This window comes from Muntiacus reevesi, chromosome 16, assembly GCF_963930625.1.
Source record: "Muntiacus reevesi chromosome 16, mMunRee1.1, whole genome shotgun sequence".
Classification (NCBI taxonomy): domain Eukaryota; kingdom Metazoa; phylum Chordata; class Mammalia; order Artiodactyla; family Cervidae; genus Muntiacus; species Muntiacus reevesi.
Genome location: NC_089264.1, coordinates 21,422,649 through 21,439,501, shown reverse-complemented (window position 1 = coordinate 21,439,501; position 16,853 = coordinate 21,422,649). Strand labels below are relative to the sequence as shown.

At 39.8% G+C, this 16,853-nt stretch overlaps 1 protein-coding gene across 1 annotated transcript in view; it reads right to left on the bottom strand.

Moving 5' to 3' along the window:
* Positions 1-16,853, bottom strand: part of MANBA (mannosidase beta) — a 124,432-nt gene that overhangs the window by 25,455 nt on the left and 82,124 nt on the right. The window contains exons 12-13 of the mRNA XM_065907161.1: positions 13,160-13,378; positions 7,472-7,636 (exon numbers count right to left, since the gene is read on the bottom strand). Coding sequence (XP_065763233.1) covers positions 7,472-7,636; positions 13,160-13,378 — 384 coding nt within the window. The remainder of the gene's footprint in view (positions 1-7,471; positions 7,637-13,159; positions 13,379-16,853) is intronic.

Sequence of the window (16,853 nt, the reverse complement as noted above, 5' to 3'; positions counted from 1 at the left end):
ACTGTGCATCTTCTCATGTACCTACTTGGCCATATTCACTGGATAAATGTCTATTCAAATCTTTCACGCATTTGTATATTAGGTTGTCTTCTTCATTACTGTAAGAGTTCTTAATATGTTCTGGACATTAGATCCTTATTAGATACATGACTTGTAAATTTTTTCTCCCATTTCATGGATTATCTTTTCACTTCTGTGATAGTGTCCCCTGACACACAGTTTTCAATTTTGATGAAGTCCAATTTAAGTTTTTCTTCAGTTGCTTGTGCTTTGATGTCACATCTAAGAAACTGCTACCTAATCAAAATTCACAAAGATTCACACCTATATTGTCTTCTAAGAGTTTAATACATTTGGATCTTTAATCCATTTTAAGCTCATTTTTGTATATGTTGTGAGGTGGAAGTCTAAATTCATTCTTTGACATGTGGTTATTCAGTTATTCAAGCACCATTTGTTCAAAGCACTGTTCTTTCTCCATTTTATCATCTTAGCATCCTTGTAGACAATCAATTGACCATAGACGTGCTAATTTTTGGACTCTCAAGTCTATTTAATCAATCTATGTGTCTGTCCTTTGTCAGTACCATTGTGCCTTGATTACTGCAGTTTTGTAGTAAGTTTTAAAAGCAGGAAGTGTGTCTTCCAAATTTGTTCTTTTTCAAGATTGTTTTGACTATTCTGAGTGCCTTGCATTTCTATATAAATATTAGGATCACTTTGCTCATTTTTCCAAAGGTGGTAGTATAAATTTTGATAGGAGTTATGCTGGATCTGTAGGTCAGTTTCTGGAGTTCTGCCATCTTAACAATATTAAGTCTTCCAATCCATTAACACAGAATATCTTTCCATTTCCTTAATTTCCATTGCTAATGTTTTGTAGTTTTAGTGTGCAAGTCTTATATCTCTTCAGTTAAATATATTCCAACGTATTTTATTCTTTTTGATACTATTGTAGATATAGTACGTTTACTTAATTTCACTTTCAAACTGTTTATTGCTTAAAATATAACTGATATAGTACGTTTACTTAATGTCACTTTCAAACTGTTTATTGCTTAAAATATAACTGATACAAAATAAACTGATATTTGTATAGTGATCCTATATCCTGCAAAGTAGTTAAATTAATTTACTGGTTCTAATGGATTTTAGGTAGTTTTTATGGTTTTCTAATATATAAGATCGTGCATCTGCAGATATAGTTTTTACTTCTTTCTTTCCAATTTGGATGCCTTTATTTCATTTTCTGGCCTATTTTTGCTGACTGGAATCTCCAGTACAATGTTGAACAGAAGGAACAAGGGAAGGCTTCTTTGTCTTGTTCCTCATTTTAGGGAGGAAGCATTCTTTCTTCCACTATTAAATTTGATATTAGCTACGGGTTCTTCATAGATGGCTCTCTTTCAGGTCGAGGGAGCTCCTTTCTAGTCCTAGTTTGTTGAATTTTTTATCATGAAAGGGTGTTACATTTTGTCTAGTGCTTTTTCTTCATCAATTGAGATTATCATATATATAGTTGTTTTTCCTTCATTCTATTAACATAGTGTATTATATGCCACTGTTTACACTGTTTCCCTATCTATTTGCCATGAAGTGATGGGACCAGATGCCATGATCTTAGTTTTCTGATTGCTGAGCTTTAAGCCAACTTTTTCACTCTCCTCTTTCACTTTCATCAAGAGGCTTTTTAGTTCCTCCTCACTTTCTGCCATAAGGGTGGTGTCATCTGCATATCTGAGGTTATTGATATTTCTCCCAGCAATCTTGATTTCAGCTTGTGCTTCCTCCAGCCCAGCATTTCTCACGATGTACTCTGCATATAAGTTAAATAAGCAGGGTGACAATATACAGCCTTGACGTACTCCTTTTCCTATTTGGAACCAGTCTGTTATTCCATGTCCAGTTCTAACTGTTGCCTCCTGATCTGCCTACAGGTTTCTCAAGAGACAGGTCAGGTGGTCTGGTATTCCCATCTCTTTAAGAATTTTCCACAGTTTATTGTGATCCACACAGTCAAAGGCTTTGGCACAACACACTAGTGTGTAATATGCAATGTTAGTAATCTCACTTTCATTCCCTTTCTTTACCCACCCTACCCCCTAACTTAAAAGTTCAACATGTTCTGGATCCCCACCACATTTGCTTACCAAAAAGGAAACTGTCTCAGAGTAGCAGGTATCATCAACACCTGGGCCTACCGCATAGGCTGTTTTCTTTTCTTTGTTCTTATGATCAAGTCATTCACAACGTAGTAGATAAAATGGATCCCTAAAGTACATCCGCAAACTTCTATCCCTCATTACACGCTCAATAAATACGTGAAGAATAATCGAAAGCACTGGAGGGGGCTATAAGCTAAGGGGTTAGTGAAGACAGTCCGCAGCCAGCTTCCTCTCCAGCTGGCTAGCAAGAAGCCATGGTGGTCGAGCAAGTCGCCTAACAGATTTGCTAGTGTAGACAGTCCCCAAGCTAAGCAGCGAGGTCTGTGTGACACAGCTTAAGACAGTGTGCCTAGGTATGTAGGTTCTTTGGAATACAACAGGTTAAAGTAGGAGAATGAAAAGTAGGGCAAGATTATTTTGGAACATTAGAAGAATTAAAGAGGTAAGAGCCTAAGGGATGCCTTTGCGGTTGTAAGATAAAGAGAAGCCAAGGAAGAATCTAAATGTAAAGAAACTTATTGCACAGCTTTCTCAGCCAAGAGTTTTCTGAAGAGTGCACACGAAATAAATTCCTTAATAGAATGTCTTAAAAATTGGCACGCAGGCAAGTACCCTGGTTCTTCAGAACAGTATAACAGATTATGAGAACAAGATCAAGAGGTGGGAGTGGGAACAGAGAAAATGGGCCAAAGAAAGATTTACTTCTTGTACGTACACTAAAGATGACTGTTCTAATACGAAAATAGTAAGGAAAGAAAAACTTGTTAACAACATTTCCTAACAGTTCCTGTCTATACTCAGTCAAGAAAGTCCAACACTAAGGACAAAAAAAAAAAAATCATAATTCTGATTTCTTTCATCTCAGATCCATCAAGTGTCAGAAAGTCTCAAGGAAGAACCAACAAGTCCAGTTCCCAGCCAATGCCTGATAGGAAGCTCATACTTAAAGGATCAGACAAAAGTCATCACCAAGAAAAACCACCAATACATAATCCCACTGTACACCAGTTTCTGGGTTTCCCAGGTGGTTCAGCCAATTCAGGAGACACAGGAGACGTGGGTTTGATCCCTGGGTCAGGAAGATCCTCTGAGAAGGGAATGGTTACACACCCAAGTATTCTTGCCTGGAAAATTCCATGGACAGAGGAGCCTGGCAGGCTATCCATGGGGTCACAAGGAGTCAGACACGACTGAATGGCTGAAATCACACACGCTCCTAACTGTGTACCTCCAACATTCATGAGTTTGGAAATAACAATCATTTCTGTTAGTTCTTTGAATGTGTTTTGAGGAAACAGAATAAAGTGACCATAATAAAATGAACAGCTGGGAGGGGGAAAGCCAGCCTGAAAACAACAGCTGAAAAGGTTCACACATAACACACACACAGGAATAGAGACCATCCTATTTCATATGTCAAGACTGAGATACTTTTAAAGAATACTGGCTATGAAAAAGTAATAAGGGTGAACTACAACACTTGAAAAGGGACAAATATCTGTACCACAACTTCTTTATCCATTCATCTATCAACAGACACCTAGGTTGCTGCCACGTCCTCGCTATTGTGTATAATGCTACAATGAACACTGGGGTACCTGTGTCATTTTGAATTATGCTTTTCTGGGTAAGTCAGAAAGAGAAAAACAAATATCATATATGAACACATATATATGGAATCTAGAAAAAATGTTACTGATGAACAAATTTGGAGGGCAGGAAGAGAGATGCAGACAGAGACTTGGGGAGACAGTGCGAGAAGGAGTGTGTGGGACGAACTGATAGAGCAGCGTTGAAACATACATTACCATGCGTAAAACATATAGCTAATGGGAAGTTGCTATATAACACAAGGAGCTGAACCAGTGTTCTGTGACAATCTAGAGGAGAGCGATGAGGGTGAGGGTCGCAAGGCAGGGAACATGTGTATACTTAACGGCTGATCACACTGATGCATGGCAGAAATCCACACAGTGTTGTAGAGCAATTATCCTCTAATTAAAAATTTTTACACAAGGAGAGGATATGTATGTATACTTATAGCTGATTCATGTTGTTGAACAGCAGAAACTCACACAACACTGTAATTATCTGCCAATTAAAAAAATTAATTAAAAAAGTTATCACCAAAAAAGGGACAAATATCAACAGAATCCTTAAACTTGTGTTCTATGAAGTAAGTTTATAAATTACACATCACATGAGCAAAACTTCTTGAACTAATACTAGTTGAAAAGTTAAAATTCTCTTCATCAGATTGTTCCAAAAAAGAATACTGTTCTGGCTGACAGTTTTCTGTTTCAAATTCCATCCAGGGTTTTGTGTTTTTATACAGGAGTAAACTGATGAGAATAAGCTTGAATAAAAATTGGAACATTCTTAGATGATGACATGCAAAAATTAAAACGTTTAATACATTACTTCAGATCAACTCATACAATTGAGATTAGGTTCTTCCCTTCTCTCGCAGAACTTGAAACAAGTTTAGCAGAAATATCAGATAAATGAGCAGCTGCTTTCAAATAGTCTTACTTGGTGCATTCACACAGGCTCATGAAATAAAATAGGCAAATGTAAATATTAAGATGAAAATATTGTCCAAAATCCAGGTTGTTCTTTTCTTTAGGAGTTAAACATAACACGGATGTAGAGAGCAGGCATGTGGACATGGGTGAGAAGAAGGGGATGGTGGGATGAACTAGGAGACTAGGTTTGACATATATACACCACCATGTCTAAAATAGCTAGCTAGTGGGGACCTGCTGGACAGCAGGGAGCTCAGCTCGGCGCTTGTGATGACCTAGATGGGTGGGATAAAGGGGAGGGCAGGCCCACGAGGGAGGATATATGTATACACACAGCGGATTCACTTCACTGTATAGCAGAGATTAACAGTATGAACCAGTTATACTCCAAAAAAAAAGTCAAACATAACGTTCATCACATAACTCAGCAAGTTTACTCATATATTTCTACTCAAGATAAATGAAAGTATGGGTACAAAGATGTGGATGCAAATACTCACATTAGTATTATTCATAATAGCTAAAAATGGAAAATAACCCAAATGTATATCAACTGATGAATGAATAAGTAAAACATGATCTCCATACAACAGGCAAAAAAGAGAAATGAAGTACAGAATATGCTATAATATGGAAGAACTTCAAAAACATTATGCTCGGTGAAAAAAAGCCACATACCAAAGAGAGGTATTATATGATTCCAGCTATAAGAAATGTTGAGAAAATAAAATGTACAACGACAGAAAGCAAATTAATGTTTGTCGAAGACTGGAAGTGTGAAAGGAGAGTGATCACAGATGGGTAAGATGGATCTTTCTGGAGTGTCAGAAATGTTCTAAAATTGGATTATGGTGATGGTCACATGACTCAACAAATATACTAAAAATCACTTAATTGTACCCTTAAAACAAGTGCAATTTATGGTATGTCAATTATATCCCAACAGAGCTATTTTTAAAAAAATCTAGTAAGGTGCATAATATGAACAGATCTTCAGTGTATAACTCGGTGAATTTTAACATATGTATACACCCATGGAACTAGCATTCAGAGAAAGACACAAAACTTTTTTAGCATTTCAGAAGGTTTCCTTGTACCCTTTCCTAAACATGAGGCACCAACTTCCTCCACAAGAGTGGTTACCACTGATTTGCTGTGTATCACCTTGATTCATTTTGTCCATAGTGAAATTTCAATGTTTCTTTTGCTCAACATAATGTCTATGAGATTTATCTGAGTTGAAGCTGGTATCAGCAGTTCATTCTCTTTTTTATTACTGTGGAGCCCTCTTGGGCTTCCCTGATAGCTCAGTTAGTAAAGAATCTGCCTGCAATGCAGGAGACCCCAATTCGATTCCTGAGTCGGGAAGGTACCCTGGAGAAGGGAAAGGCTACCCACTCCAGTATTCTGACCTGGAGAATTCCATGGACTGTGTAGTCCATGGGGTCACAAAGAGTCAGACACGACTGAGTCACTTTCACTTTCATTCCACTGTGTACATATTCCACAATTTGTAAGTTCTTCTGTTAAAGAACATTTTGGTTGTTTCCAGTTTGGGGGTATTATGAATAAACATGCAATGAACATTATTTTAGATGTCTGTTGGCAGACATATGCACTTGTTTTTCTTGGGTACACAACTAAGAGTAGAAATGCTGATTCAAGGAGGAAGTACAAATGTTTAGCTTGGGTAAAAACTGCCTTAAAATTTCCCAAACTGTTTAGACAAATTTCCAGTCCTGCCAACAATGTCTAAAAGTTCCAGCTGTCCCACCTCCTCACCAACAGTTGGTATTGTCGATCCTTCTAATTTTAGCCATTGTGCTAAAATTATATTGTGTACACAGTGTGTAGGAGTATTCTGGCATGGCTCTAATTTGTATCTCCTTAATTAAGAATGAAATTGACTGTATTTGCATAAACTTCCTGACCATCTGGTTATCTTCTCTGATGAGGTGCCTGATCAAGAACTGTGTCCATTTTTAACAGGTTATCTTTTTCTTATTGCTTTACAGAAGTGCTTTATTCTAAATACAAATCCTTTATCAGATATACGTACTGCAAACACTGTTCCCCAACCTGTGGCTTGCATTTTCTCCCTCTTGATGGTGGCTTTGATACACAGAAGTGTATAGTTTAACAAAGTCCAATTTATCATTATTTTCCTTCATAGTATTTTTTATGTTCTGTTTAAGAAACTGTTTGCCTATGCCAAGGTCATGAAGATAATCTCCTATGGTCTCTCCTAGAAGCTTTATTGTACTACCTTTCCCAGTTAAGTGATCATTAATTAATTTTTGTATATGGGGGTCACAGCTCATTTATTTCCCATAAAGATGCCCACTTGATGCAATACTGTTTATTGATAAGACTATCTTTTCCCACAGATTGCAATGGCATATTGCACTATTAGTCAGATGACTGTGTTCTACATGAGTCTGTTTTTGGTCTCTCCTTGTTCCCTTGTACCATTTTATCCTTGGCAAATGCTACTTTAGACTTAATTACGGAACCTTGATAGTAATCTTGAACTAGGGAATATTTGAACACACAATTTGTTACAGAATTCTGTGAGCTATTCTTGTAAGAAAGACAAATGCCAAAAATTTTATTATCTCAGGTTTTACCTTTCATCATATCTCTATTTTGAAGAAGATAATGTTTTTTTAAATCAGCAGGATGAAACCCTGAATATTTTTCACCACAAAAGGCTTATAAAGTCTACAGGATCTCTTACATTACTGCAGGTAGCTGCTGAAGCCTAGAATGAAAATGGCTTACCTGAGTAAGATAAAGAGTGTCTTTGAACCTGCGTAGTTGATCTGCACTGTGTGGGAGCTTGAAGTGAAGTTCAATCTGCTTAAGCATTTTATTGTTACCATCAATCAAATGTTGCCGATGAAGTGCAAACCTGCTTTCGTAAGACCAGTCCTCTTCAGAGGAAACCTTTCGGGTAAAGAATAAGAGATTCAAACTGGGAAGTTAGAGGAGTGAAACTACCCTTTTCCAAATTCCTGGCAAACTTGGAAAATAATACACACTGGAAAAGAGCTCGAGGTTTGTTCTAGGACCAACCTCACGTTATTAGTGCAAGACTAGCCTTACTCTGTCTATTTGGTATTTCTATCAAAAGGCTTCTCTCATCAAACCATGTTTGGTTTTTTTAGAATATTCATTATGTACATTTAAAAATGTCATATCATCAAAGCATGGAAACTGTCAAAACTGAATAATAAACTGAAAATAACATTCTTTTAAAACTGTCAATTTTTTAACAATAATGTCACCAGTAAGATGATAATTGCTTAGCATATACTTATTTGTTTCTCACTAAATATATTTGATACATACACATTTAATTTTGATATAGTTGAAGATACAAACCAACCAATGATATTCTTTTCTGCTAATAATAAAGCTTCTTTTTTTAACTTATAGAATCTTTCTTTTCCTTTGAGAAGCTATCATCTGATCAAGTAAAAAGACAAAAACAAACACCACACATTAGTAGTGTGCCTTTTAAGGAAAAAAAAGCAACAGTTCTGGCTTCTAGGCCTGTGATTTAATGTTAGCATGTGACAAAGATATAAGACAACTGCTGACTATATCTGAAAATATCAGAGCTTAATTTTAATCCAAGCTACACAGACTGAAAAAACATGTTCTGCTCCACCCTGAAAAAACCCTGAAAATTAGAAAACTCAAAAATCCCTGCTCATAAAATATGACTTATAAGTCCCAGTGATCATGCACAGACCAATCCTCTTAAAAAGGATAAAGTTATTTTTCAGGAATTTATTTATACCAAAATACATGCAGTGTACACTGGCCATACTTAAGGAGGGTGTTTTTCCGAATTGAATTAACTTTTGGAAAATGTTACCACCACACAGTTTAGAGAACAGTAATTACTCCTATTACTTTTTTGAGACAGAGGTATTAGTATTTACAGTCATCCTGTACACATTCGAGACGTACAAGCCTTTACCAACAGTAGCTTTTCCTTCTTTCTATGCTTCCTTCTTTTGAAAGTTTCTCCAGGCCTTTCAGCCCTCTGACTGCTAATAATCTAAATGTATTCCATAATCATAAATCTGATCTGTTATGTGGGAAGCTTTCTACCATCTGGTGGCTATGCTTTGAAATTCTTGTAAATTTCAGCTGTAACAACGCTACAGCCAGAAAACAAGCCTTTATTGTCTCAGTGGGTCAGGAATCCGGGCTCAGCTTTAGCACCGTGCCTCTGCCTCTCCCAGAGGCTGCCTTCATCTCGAGGCTCCACTGGGACAGAGGTGGGGAATACTGCCTGAAGGACTGATAGATCTATCTGACTGATATTCTAAAGTTCTGAGCACATGGTGGATAAGTAGTTACTTATTCAGTGAATATCCAGGGTAGCGGTTCTTAATCCTAGCTGCACATCAGAACCCTGGGAGAGTTAAAATAAGGAAAGAAAAACTCACACAACACCTTAGAACAAGTGAATCCAAGTTTGGGGGAGTACAGTCCAGGCGTTAGTTTTTTAAAAATGAAACAAACCAAAGAAAAACATCTGAGAGTGATTCTACAGTATATTCAGGGTCTACATCTAGGGCAAAAGTGTCAGATAAGGCTCTAATTGCTTTCAAAATATTAACTCATTTAATCATCATAACAACCCTATGAGTGAGTACTATTATCACCCAGTTTTACAGAATGAGAAAACCAGGCACAGAAAAATTAAGTTACTTGCCCAAGATCCAAAGCTAGTTAGTGTAGTCTAGCTCCAACTTTCATTTAACCATATGGCTAGCGTTGACTATATGAATAGTAACAACAGCTTACATTTTAAGAGCTCATCACTATGTATCAAGAACTGTGCTGTGTTTCAGTGTATTAATTTACTGTTTATACAGAGTCACACAGCACACATGCATATCTGATGTGCACACACACAAAAAACACTCCTTGAAGTATCTGCTACTATTAACCCCAATTTACAGATGAGAACATTGAAATTCAAAAAGAATGAATGATATGTTCAAGGCAATATAGCTAGTGTATAGAAGTTCTAATATACAAATGCTGATCAGTTTATTACAAAACCCAGGATTAGAACTGAGAGAGTACCTGAAGAACTATGAATGGAGGTTCGTAACACTGTACAGGAGGCCATGATCAAAACCATCCCCAAGAAAAAGAAATGCAAAAAGGCAAAATGGTTGTCTGAGGAGGCCTTATAAATAGCTGAGAAAAGAAGAGAAGTGAAAGGCAAAGGAGAAAAGGAAAGATACCTCCATTTGAATGTAGAGTTCCAAAGAACAGTGAGGAGAGAGAAGATAGCCTTCCTAAGCGATCAATGCAAACAAACAGAGGGAAAAATAGACTGGAAAAGACTAGAGATCTCTTCAAGAAAATTAGAGATACTAAAGGAACATTTCATGCAAGTTCAGTTCAGTAGCTCAGTCATGGCCAACTCATTGTAAACCTATGGACTGCAGCACACCAGGCCTCCCTGGCCATCACCAACATCCAGAGCCTGCTCAGACTCAGGCCCATTCAGTCAGTGATGCCATCCAACCATCTCATCCTCTGTCATCCCCCTCTCCTTCTGCCTTCAATCTTTCCCAGCATCAGGGTCTTTGCCAATGAGTCGTTCTTTGCATCAGGTGGCCAAAGTATTGGAGCTTCAGCATCAGTCTTTCCAATGAATATTCAGGACTCATTTCCTTTAGGATTGACTGATTTGAGGATAGAGGATGAGATAGCTGGATGGCATCATCAACTCGATGGACATGAGTTTGAGTAAGCTCCGGGAGTTGGTAATGGACAGGGAAGCCTGGCATGCTGCAGTCCATGGGGTCACAAAGAGCTGTGTGAGAGTCCAACTCTCACATGCATACATGACCACTGGAAAAACCATAGCTTTGACTAGATGGACCTTTGTTGGCAGAGTAATGTCTCTGCTTTGTAATATGCTGTCTAGGTTGGTCATAGCTTTTCTTCCAAGGAGCAAGCATCTTTTAATTTCATGGCTGCAGTCACCATCTGCAGTGATTTTGGAGCCCCCAAAAATAAGGTCTCTCACTGTTTCCACTGTTTCCCCATCTATTTGCCATGAATTGATGAGATCTGATGCAATGATCATAGTTTTCTGAATGTTGAGTTTTAAGCCAACTTTTTCACTCTCCTCTTTCACTTTCATCAAGAGGCTCTTTAGTTCTTCTTCACTTTCTGCCATAAGAGTGGTGTCATCTGCGTATCTGAAGTTATTGATATTTCTCCCAGAAATCTTGATTCCAGCTTGTGCTTCATCCAGCCTGGCATGTCTCATGATGTACTCTGCATATAAGCTAAATAAACAGGATGACAATATACAGCCTTGATGTACTCCTTTCCTGATTTGGAACCAGTCTGTTGTTTCATGTCTAGTTCTAACCATTACTTCTTGATCTGCATACAGGTTTTTCAGGAGGTAGGTCAGGTGGTCTGGTATTCCCATCTCTTTAAGAATTTTTCACAGTTTGTTGTGATCCACCCAAAGACTTTGGTGTAGTCAATAAAGCAGAAGTAGATATTTTTCTGGAACTCTCTTCCTTTTTTGATAATCTGGTGGATGTTGGCAATTTGATCTCTGGTTCTTCTGCCTTTTCTAAATCCAGCTTGAACATCTGGAAGTTTACAGTTCACATACTGTGGAAGCCTGGCTTGGAGAATTTTGAGCATTACTTTGCTAGCATGTGAGATGAATGCAATTGGGTGGTAGTTTGAACATTCTTTGGCATTGCCCTTCTTTGAGATTGTAATGAAAACTGACCTTTTCTAGTCCTGTGGCCACTACTGAGTTTTTCAAATTTGCTGACATATTGAGTGTAGTACTTTCACAGCATCAAATTTTTTCATGCAAAGATGGGCACAATAAAGGACAGAAATGGTATGGACCTAACGAAGACGAAGATAATAAGAAGAGGTGGCAAAAATACAAGAACTATATAAAAAAGATCTTAAGGACCCAGATAACCACAATGGTATGACGACTCACCTAGAGACAGACATCTTGGAGTGAGAAGTCAAATGGGCCTTAGGAAGCATCACCACAAACAAAGCTAGTGGAGATGACGGAATTCCAACTGAGCTATTTCAAACATGGAAACTTACATTACCATGGGGTGGGGGAGAGGGGGCAATGGTGGGACTGCTGAGAACAGCTGCCACTTGGACCTCACTGCCTTGTACAGCATCATGGCTGTGTTCCCCAGCCCCCTGGCGGCTCAGAATGCCTCACTTCACTTCAACAAACTTCGAGTGGCTAAGAAGAACTATGACCTGAGGATCCTGGAGCAAGCCAGATCCCAATAAATGGAGAAGAGAAGGGACCAGCATGGCAGGGGTCGAAGCAAGGTGGAGGGGGTCAAGGGGCCCCGTCAGACCACAGACAGAGGCAGAAAGTAAGATGAGGTCCACAGACAGACACTAGATTGGAGCCTAAGACAGTGGGGATGAAGATGGAACAGACACACCGAGCCTGGACTCTTTCTCACTCCCCTGCCAAGGGCCCCTCCTTCTCCCTGGTTACCCATGTCTGCTTCCCTCTCTTTCCCATCCTCTTCTATCATTTTTTATCTCTTCTCTCACCATGAAATTAAATCATATTTTTTGGTCAGGTAGAATTGGAAGCATCCCATACTCCCCCATTCTCCTCTATTTTCCTAACCATTCCAAGCTCCCTTTTCTTTTTTGGTCTTTATTAATATATTTATATGGACACAATTAAGAAAAATTGACTTCCCCTCTCACCCCCATCCTGTCTCCCCAAACCCCACAGAGTTTAAACTTGGGCCTCCTTCCACACCCCCAGAACACTTGTATATTGTTTGAGGTTTGTGCCGCAGTAACAGACACGGTATTTAGTTGCACATACAGATGTTTGCTGGGTATATTCACTGTAAATTTTTTAATTAATCTGATTTTTTGTTTGTTGGGGGGTTCTTTGGGGGGAGGTTGATTTTGTTTTCAAATATTAAAAAAAATTCTGTCATTGGGAAAAAAAAAAGGAATGCTACAACATAATAACATTAGACAAAGGTTTATTTACTCATTTCTCTTACTGTAGCGTTTGCTACAGTTCTGAGTATCTGTAAATAATAAAAACAGTTGTAGGACACATAGAAGTAGTAAGTGAATGTAATTTTCATGTATTTCATGTAACAAGTGAGGCTTAAGGAATCACTGACTTCCCATTGAATTTTTAAATGCTCTTGAAAGAATGTAAATAAAAGCAATATGGAAAAGTTACAACCCACAAAATGATGACTATAACAGTTTAGAGCCCCAAAAGTTAAGGATAAAAAGTTCTTTTCTATTATCTTCTTCCTAAACTTCTGTTTAAACAAGAAGTAGATTTCATTTGACCTTCTGAACCTCACTGAGGAAGTGATATATGCCCATAGTCTACAATTCTGAATCCCCAGTAAATCAAAGATGGCTTACCTTTTCTAATGTACTGAAGGAAGGCCAGGACTGATATCCATACTCAGATACAAATCGAGCTTTGGGGAAAGTTCTCCAATCCCAGCAGTCACTCATATAATCATAAAAATGTACATCCCCATAATTTAGGTCATAGGGGTTTGGAGAAAGCCAACCTTCTGCAGTGGTTTTGGCCCCATTTGTAGGACTGGATGTGATAAAAGGACGAGTCTGGTCGCCCTGCATTCAGAAATAAAATGGTTTAAAAGATAATATTTTCACCCAGTAAAGTACAGATCACTTACTTCTTTACAAGTATTATCAGGTCCCAGAAATGCCAAGTTGTTGTCATTTAGTCAAGTAGCTGATAGAAAAATGATAGAGCCACCTATATTCTTCTGCATTTGACAGCCACCAGCACATTTCTGCTGTTTGCCAATCTTCCATATCTCTTTTTTATTTTAATTTAGCTGCATAGAGTCTTAGTTGCGGTATTCAGGCTCTAATTCCCTGATCAGGCATTGAATCTGGCCCCCCTCGAGCTCAGAGTCTTAATCACTGGACCACCAAGAAAGTCTCTCTTCATATCCTTTCATAATGCTGTTGCTGCTGCTAAGTCGCTTGCTTCAGTCATGTCCGACTCTGTGCGACCCCAAAGACGGCACCCCACCAGGCTCCCTCGTCCCTGGGATTCTCCAGGCAAGAGCACTGGAGTGGGTTGCCATTTCCTTCTCCAATGCATGAAAGTGAAAAGTGAAAGTGGAGTCGCTCAGTCGTGTCTGACCCTTAGCGACCCCATGGACTGCAGCCTACCAGGCTCCTCCATCCATGGGATTTTCCAGGCAAGAGTACTGAAGTGAGCTGCCATTGCCTTCTCCATTTGATAATGAATCATAGCTTATTTCTCACAACAGCTGTTCCTAATCTTTTTCAATCATGTCTTACTTACACCTGACCTTCCCCCATCATGGGTAGTATACAGTCTGGTACAGAATTCTGGCACTAGTGACATTTTGAGCCTAGTAATTTTTTGTTTTGTGTGTGTATGCTGTGAGTGGGGGAGGTTTTATATCAATACACTCTAAGACGTTGAGCAGCATACCCGACTTCTACCTACCAGACACCAGTAGTACCTAACCCCCAAAAAAATTCTACAGACGTTGCAAAATGTTCTCCTGTATCTTGGGAACAAAATCACTTCCACTTGAGAAACAAAGGTCTAATGGTTTAGAATAGCCTACTGATAGCTTCTTGGCCTTATGGCTATAATGAAGTATAGAACGGGATATGGAGTCAGAGGAACATGAATTTAAATCTCAAATTAGAATCATATTATTTTGGGACAGGTCTAAGCCTCAGTTGTCTTATCTGTAAAATGGGGATAATAATAGTACCTCCGTCATCAGGCTATTATAAAATGATAAAGAAAAAAAAAAAGGAAATGTGGAAGAGATGGTTAAGGGTCCATTGAAATTCATGTTCCCATTTCTGTAATTTGGAGCTGCCTGTAGGAAGTGCCTTCCTACCCTATTTGAAGTCTGTGAGACCACATTCTCATTCTCTTCCCCAGTTCACAGGCAAAGGCCTCAGAGATGATGGAGATGGAAGGAGCCTGGATCTCAAAAAACAGGAGAGCTGCCTGCCCATCAGAAACAGCCATTCTGTAGTGTTACTGAGTAAAAAAGAAACTTTTATTAAATAAACCACTAAAACGCTGCAGTTTGTTACAGCAGCCAGGATATAATTATTTAATCCAGTGTCTAGAGCTCAAAAGTTTTAATTATTATCTCACTTAATGAACTGACTTCCTAGTTCAGTGAGAAGAATCATTCATTTACCAAGTCTCTTTCAAGTGTTTACTGCAAGTAAGGCATTTTTCAGCAAGAAAGAAAGAGAAAATCTATGGCAATGTCAAGTATTAACACATCAAATCTCTGTTGAGCATTTTCATGCACCAGGCATGCAGTTTTTGCTATATACTGGAGGTTCAGCAAGGAACAAGACAGACATGCTGACTGCTGTCTTGAAAGAGTAGACTGGGGCGGGGGGCGGTCCCTTGATGGCAGAGGAATAGGATGGGGAGACCACTTTCTCACCCACAAATGCATCAAAACATCATTTGAACGCTGAGAAAATTCCACAAAACAACTTCTGAATGCTGATGGAGGACACCAGGCACCCAGAAAGGCAGCCCATTGTCTTCAAAAGGAGGTAGGACAAAATATAAAAGATAAAAACAGAGACAAAAGAGTTAGGGACGGAGACCTGTCCCAGGGACAGAGTTGTAAAAGAGAAGTTTCCAAACACCAGGAAACCCTCTCACGGGCAGGTCTATGGGGAGTTTTGGAATCTCAGAGGGCAACATAACTGGGAGGAAAAAAATAAATAAATAAAACCCACAGATGACGTGCCTAACCACAACTCCCAGCGGAGAAGTAGCCCAGACGCTCGCATCCGCCACCAGCAAGTGGGGGCTGAACAGGGAGGCGTGGGCTGCAGTGCTTAGGGTAAGGACCAGGCCTGAATGCCCTGAGGACAATCTGAGGGAGCTAACGTGAGATAGCAACCCAAACTGTGGGAATGCAAGAGAGAGAGGAAAAAAAGAAAGAAAGAAAGAGGAGAGAGAGAACTTTCCCCGAGAAGCTCTAACCTAAGGCACTGCGAGGCCGCTCACAGAACAAAGGACTGAGCAAATACCAGAGGAGAGCTAGCCAGCTGCGGACCAGCCCATCCCCCACCGGAGGCAGGGAGGCAGGCGGGCGACAGCCAGCGCCGGAAGGAAAGGGTCAAACTAGGCCCCAGAGATGGCATCCTCTACTGCGAGCAGGCTCCCAGTTGCTAACCAAGTCTTCCCGGGATCCCCGATGGTTGACATCCACCAGTAGGGTCGCAGCCAGAGATCAGCTCCCCAGAGGAGACACACGGCACACCTGAGACGGTGCTCCCGCTGCGCACCCAGGAAACCGAGTGGCCAGGACGGGGGAGGTGATGAGACACACCACCCACCTGCGGAGTGTGCATTCACCAAGCACCTGGTCTCCTGAGCTGCTCAGACCCAGGAAGGGCACAAAATGCGGGCCCAACCGAGTCTGTGCCTTTGTGGAGCACCCGAGAACCTGAACCTGAGCGGCTTAGACCTGGGAAGTGCACGCAACCCAGGGCCTGCTTTAGAAAGCTCCCCTGCAGAGCAACCTGGAGCCTGAGCAGTGTAGACCAGGAAGGCACACACGCCGTGAGCGGGAGCAAACCCAGTGTGGCCCAGACACTGTGCGCACTCCTCACACGCGCCAGTGATGTTTGTCTGCAGTGCTCCTGCCTCCCCACAGCACGACTGAACTAGTGAGCCTAAATAAGTGACCACCTCCGCCCCCGGGTATCAAGGCGGAAATTAGACACTGAAGAGACAAGCAAATGGAGGAAGCCAAAATAAAGAAGAGGGAACTGATTTGGAAGTGACAGGAGCAACAGATTAAAACCCTGTAGTAAGCACTGACTACACTGGAAGGGGCCTACAGACCTTGAGAAGAAGTATAAGCTGGAACAAGGCACTATCTGAAACTGAACTGACCCCACACTGCCCTCAACAGCTCCAGAGAAATTCCTAGATATATTTTACTACTATCATTTTTAATTTTTTTATTTTTAAGTTCTTTATTACTTTTTTAATTTTCATTTTTAAAACCTACTATCAGAGGACTGGAGGTGGGAGGCATGA